Here is a 6,352-nt window from a genome sequence, read left to right as displayed (position 1 = left end):
TGTCCTGAGACCCCAGCCTGGATATGTGCCCAAGGTTCCCACCACGCCTTTTCACGATCAGGTAGTGAACCTGCAAGCACTGCCCTCGGAGGAGGCAGATCCAGCCTTGTCGTTGCTGTGTCCAGTAAGAGCATGGCGCATATACATTGAACGCACCCGGAGCTTCAGAAGCTCTAAGCAGCTCCTTGTCTGCTACGGAGGTCAGCAGAAAGGGAAGACTCTCTCCAAGCAGAGGTTGGCCCACTGGATAGTGGATGCCATCGCCTTGGCGTACCAACCCCAAGGCGAGCTGTGCTCCCTGGGGGGTGAGGGCTCACTCCACACAGAGTGTTGCCTCCTCCTATACGCTGGCACACGGCACCTCTCTGGCAGACTTCTGTAGAGCTGTGGGCTGGGTGTCACTGAACACCTTCGCGAGATTCTACAGGCTCCATATTGAGCCAGTTTCTTCCAGTGTGTTGGGTAACAGGTAAGTGGTGGGAAGAGCTGGCCGGTGTCACGCTTGCTGCACCATTTCCCCTCACCCGGGGATGCGAGCGCCTTTTTCTTCCTCCAGTAAAGTTCCCAAGACGGCGAACCCTGGTGGAGTTCCTCCAGCACCCCTGGCAGTCAGACTGGGTGGAGTAGTCTGACGCCAGGCCCAGTTCTGGTGTTAGCTTGCCCGGGTCTCCAGCCTGTACTGGGCTAGGTGTCCATATGGCTTGATTCCCTTTGGCAATCCCATATGTGTATTCTTACACTGTAAGGTTTCTCTCTTGGTGAACCTGTGTCTTCCCCTTAACAGACCATTCTGTCAGTCTCTACTGGTGGCCGCTCCTCCCTACTCCTAGGTAGGACCTGCCTCAGAGACCCAATTCCATATGTAGTACTGTACTGTCCCAGGCCTGGGTCAGTCCATATCAGTGTCTCCACATGATACCTCCCTACGGGTAGGATGTGGCCTCCGTAACGCCCTTTTCTGGAAGACTCGCTTCCCCATCGTTACTGCCAAGCTGTAACAACAAATAGGAAAGACTTGAAGCAATCTTTCATCGAAGGTCGAAATCCCTTCTGTTAAGAAATTTCTGTGGTAAAAGGAACAGCGGCTTGGCTATCACCAGCAGCGATATACTCACCTTTGGTCCCTGCGGGTACCAAGGTCAGCGAATTTGCGCTGGAGTGGTGAGAAGGTTACGACCTTTGCATAGCATCTTCTCTGACAATCCATAGGGTTGTGACGGGGTTCAGATTGTGGTACTTTCCATGGACCCCTAATGTCGACATCGACATAACTCGAAGTGACCGACAGATAGGGAATGTCTTGGTTACATACGTAACCCTTGTTCCCTGATGGAGAGAATGGAGACGTTATGTCCCCATGCCCCAACCTCGAACCATCACTGGTTGTCAGGGACAAGTTCTCGGCTCCTCAGCATAAAACCTGATAAGTGGATGCACCTGTCGCCTGTTAATACCCATATGCAAGTGGAGGTATGCAAAATCCACTAGCCAAATTTCATTGGCGTTTTTCTTAATCAGAGAGGATTCAGGCTCCCAAGTAAGACCCCTAATGTTGACATCGACATAACGTCTCCATTCCCTCCATCAGGGAACGAGGGTTACGTACGTAACCGAGACGTTTCTAGTTAATGAGCTTCTATTCTGTGATGTGAATATAATGTCTGAGCTTCATGCATGATGCAGCATCTCACAGACAGAATGATAAATAACTGCTGAAAATGTAAGCAATTATGCTGAGTAGTTTGTGGGCTAATAATACATTTTGCTCCTCATTTCAATGCTCCAAAAGCATGCTAACCAGATTTGAGGCGTGAAGCACCATGTTTCAGCTTATGTCCAGGCATCATTGATTAATGTGTCATCTAATCAATATCTGAAGGCATATCCTGCTTGACTGATGAATTCTTTATAAATGTATTAGTGCTTATCCCACAGAGGTGGTTAAATAAGTGTGATTCATCTCAGGAGCAGTCTGTACTGTTTAAGGATGTGGTCAGGACCATGGGTGTTGGATTTCAACCCTACTGTCACAACAGCAGCCTTATAATGGGACATATAAAGGACAATCAATTTCAATGCAAGTCAAAAGAAACATATGGGAGTCAAGCACATTTTGAGAATAATCCTCATCAATAAATAACATGCGGCATGAAGACCAGGACATGTGGGGTTTGCTGTGATGTGCACCAGTATGAAGTGTTGTTTTGTTGTTGTGTGTTTGGGTTGGTTCAGACTAGGCCCAAGTTTCACATTTAGAGCTCATCCATTTTCCATTCTGTCCTTTTGCAACATGCACCTGTTATGTGCCTGGAGATTAATGAGTGGGGAAATGTTGACAGAGGGCAGGAAGTTTCTTTCTCCTAATGGTTTAAGCTGTAGAACTCATTATAAGCTCATAATGATACTGATATTTGCATACACTGTAAAAATGTTTTGTCATCTGTCTAAATTAACTGTTTTTATTAATTATTTTGTTAATGTGGTTACACCAACATATGTTATTTTTAAGGTTCAGCACAGGTAGAAATACCACCATTATGTAACAAAGGCACATTTTAAGCAAGTATGAATAGATAGATAGATAGATAGATAGATAGATAGATAGATTCTACCTGAGCTGACCCTTAATGTAATATTAATAATATTTATTTATTTTTATATGTACTGTATAATTATAAAGTTTCACAAACTTTAGTAACTTCAGTTTTGAAATTGCACAGGAAGCTGGCAAAAGCTGGAGTCAAATCAGTAATCAGAGGGAATATGAGATTTGCAATGTCTCGGAGGACCCACACCTTTCTATATGCAGGAGAAATGTGATTGAGTCGTCAGCAGTCATCTGTGTGTGTGTGTGTGTGTGTGTGTGTTTGATTGACTGCTGCACATGCTTGACAGCAGTAACAATGTAGAATCATGAGATTTAAAGCGTCTCGGCCATTTCGGGCCCTTGCTTTTTTTAATCTTGCGGCTTGCTATACTGTCATAGGATATTAAACATTGGCTTTGAGTGTGTGCTAGAGCTCCCATTGTATATTCCCTCAACTGTATAAGACAGTTGTCTTACAAAAAATTGTAACCGGGGGCAAAGTTCTAGTCTACATGTCGTCAACCAGTGGAACATTATAATTGAAATGTCATGACAGACAGGGAGAAAAGCATAGCATTTCATTCTCTCTGCACTGTCAGGACTTATAGGATTTACAGGTTAATAATGACAAGGAGAACATCTATAGGTGGTAGAGCAAATCTGATGGACAGAAACTAGTGACAACTGTGCAAAAGAGCCTCTCCAGTTCTAACCGTTGAGTTTACATTTGTTAATCGGTGTCACACATCTGTTAAAATAGTGTTTCTCTACACTCAGCTGATAGATTAATACAGTGTAATGGCATAAGTAGGAGCATGAGCGGTGTGAAGAGCATGTGGTGTGAAGTGTGGGTGGACAGCGTGCTTTACAGTCTTCATAAATATCAGGATCCCTACAAGCTGGAGAATTGAATTCCTATGAAGTCTGCAAATTGTATGTCCAACTTTATAACTGTGTGCATTCAGATCCAGCTCTAATAGCAGCGGCTCGTGTATACCAGAGCATCTGCAGAAGCATCATGGGCATTAAATCTAATGGGGCGAGTTCAGATATCTGAGCCAGCTGGATTAAAAAAATTTTTTTGTGTTGCACCATTATTGTAAGTAATAAAATGGGTGTTTTAAATACTGTTAAAACATAGTCATATTTGGGTCAGTCTCATTTTGGTCAGTCCAATCGAGTTTCCCCCCCCTCCATTCAGTGAAAATCCATACTGGCTGTTAAGTTCCATTGCAAATGTGTTTGGTTTATTAAATACAAATTAAATATCAGGTCAAAATTCATTGTGAATGCTAACAGCAATGTGAAATTAAACGTTTGTTGACTGAGTTTTTGCTACTCTTACTCTGGGTTAAATCAAGTTACTTAACTATGGAAACCTATTTTTGCCACAATAAAAAAAGAAAGAAAGAAAGCTATACAAAAGTGTTATATTTTTGACAAAAAGTCAAAATTATGACAGCTGGAATTATGAGACAAAGCATCATAAATGTGACAAAGTAAAAATTCTGACATAAAAAGTTTAAATTATGGAAGTCAAAACAAATAAAAAGTCATAATTCAGGGAAAAGTCGAAATTATTAAATAAAAAGTCACAATTATGACTTATTATAATTATAATTTTTAGCTCATATTTTCAACAATTTTCCCCCTCATAATTATGACTTAGTATCTCAGTTTAACATGTTTGTCATAATTATAACTTTTTTTGTCACAATTAAGATTTACCAAAGCAGTGGCAGAAATGGGCTTCCAGAAGTGTTTAGCTACTGACCCAGAAAAATTATTTTATGTACAGTATAATTTACAGTGTACAGTAAAAAGTATAATCAGTTTTAATACTTTAAAAAAAGTTTTTAAAATTAGTTTGAAGTAAAAACAGTAATACCTAACTGTTAACTGTACTTAATTGGTCTTTGAGATGACCACAATCGGTGAACTTGACGATGGCGAAACCCAGTTGGTTTGTGTGTCTTATTAATTCATGCATCTTTCTCATGCGTTTTACACTGTGCTGATTTATTCATGACTGGCTGTGTCTCCCGCTTTGTGTTCTTCAGACTGTGCGCACCATCCGCCGGCGCCGCTGTTACCCGCCGACCTGGAAGCGCTGGGTCTTTTTCCTGTTCCCTGGCACCACCATTGCCACATCAGCGGTGGCCTTATACGCCTTCGTGGAGACTGAGGAGAACTACTTCTATATCCACAGCATCTGGCACATGCTCATTGCTGGGAGCGTCGGCTTCCTTCTGCCGCCTCGAGCCAAACCTGACGTGAAAGTCACTCCCCTGAAGCGGCGGCGAGGCTGCGGCTACCAGCTCTGTGTGAACGAGCACGAGGAGATGGGACTGGTGGACCCAGCGATCATTACCATCAACAGCATATGCACCAGCTGATGATGTTTAGCAACATGGACTTTTATTTGCCTTTCTTCTCCTTCCTTTGGATTATAAAAACACGGAAAACAAAGCCAGAGAACTTACTGATGCACTGTAAATAACTTTTGACCGAAACACACACAGACATACACACGCTCTTGCATATACGTACAAGTTTTTGTCATTGTTATTTAGATTACTATTATCGTTAATAATATCATTTGCATTGTTAATATCTGGGAATGGATTGTGTCAGTACAGCGATGCACTGTTATTAGTGCATTATTTAAACCGTCTGAGCTGATTTTTCTGCTGCTATTGACAGTGACTGTAAAATTTAAAAATGTGTCATGTAATTTATTCATTGTTTTCTGGCACTCAAATGACCAAATGTTTTATTGTGTTTAGAGGATGCAAAGGAAGAACATTACGTGGCTGTATCAAGGGCACTGCTTTTTTAGTTTTCTTTCTAAACATCTTTTGCACTGAGACACAAAAAATGTGATATTGTACATTTTTTAAATATAAGTATAGTAATGATCCAGTCACAATGTGTACATGTATAGTATAGTTGTTTTCAGTGGAATGTCTGATTGTACTATGGATTGCATTGTATTGCCTTTGCAGCATAATTGATTGTCGATTTATAGAGGGGTTAGGAAAGTGTCCGTTGCCAAGACCAGGTTTTAATACGAAATTACAAAATAACCTCATATTTCCTGTTGTATTTACCTAGTGAGGATCAGAGGGAGACATTTTAAAGCAAAAGCAAATGACAAAGCAAATAAACGTTTTATTTTTTTGGTATCAAATCAGATTCTTTATTTGGCTAGGTTGTAAAAAGCAATGTTTTACTACTTGAAACTGACACACCAGACTGCTATCACACTCTGATATATTTAAGAGATGAGAAACCGCAAGCAGGGACCTCTGGGATTCAAAACCCATTTTTAAATAAATAATTTCCTCCTAACTTCATATCATGACATCAATCTCTGCATGTCATTTGTTATGAGGATGTGTGTCTAAACGTTCCCGGCATATGTGCTTTCATATCACACATCAGTCTTAAACAACATGAAGCTTAAGGACTGTTTTTTTTGTCTTGACACCAGACAGTGGTACAATATATTCTTCTGTCGTATCTGCCTTTGACTGGGGATGAATCATGTGTCATGCTACTTGTTAATGAATAATTATCATCGTTCTCCAAACTGAACATCTGTGCAGTTTGTTGAACAAAGTAACCCCTTTTAATTGAAAGGACATCCAGTGATTCTAACTTGGTATCAAATCAGATTCTTTATTTGGCTAGGTTGTAAAAAGCAATGTTTTACTACTTGAAACTGACACACCAGACTGCTATCACACTCTGATATATTTAAGA

At 40.9% G+C, this 6,352-nt stretch overlaps 1 protein-coding gene across 1 annotated transcript in view; it reads left to right on the top strand.

The window, feature by feature from the left end:
- Window positions 1-5,713, top strand: part of LOC107574655 (transmembrane protein 8B-like) — a 20,855-nt gene extending 15,142 nt beyond the window's left edge. Inside the window, exon 7 of the mRNA XM_016261093.1 lies at window positions 4,648-5,713. Coding sequence (XP_016116579.1) covers window positions 4,648-4,983 — 336 coding nt within the window. The 3' untranslated portion in view covers window positions 4,984-5,713. The remainder of the gene's footprint in view (window positions 1-4,647) is intronic.
- The last annotated feature ends 639 nt before the right edge of the window (window positions 5,714-6,352 follow it).

This window comes from Sinocyclocheilus grahami, unplaced genomic scaffold, assembly GCF_001515645.1.
Source record: "Sinocyclocheilus grahami isolate Dianchi unplaced genomic scaffold, SAMN03320097.WGS_v1.1 scaffold2299.1, whole genome shotgun sequence".
In the NCBI taxonomy this organism is placed as follows: domain Eukaryota; kingdom Metazoa; phylum Chordata; class Actinopteri; order Cypriniformes; family Cyprinidae; genus Sinocyclocheilus; species Sinocyclocheilus grahami.
The sequence above is the reverse complement of the archived record's forward strand: the minus strand, read 5'-3'. Positions and strand labels throughout refer to the sequence as shown.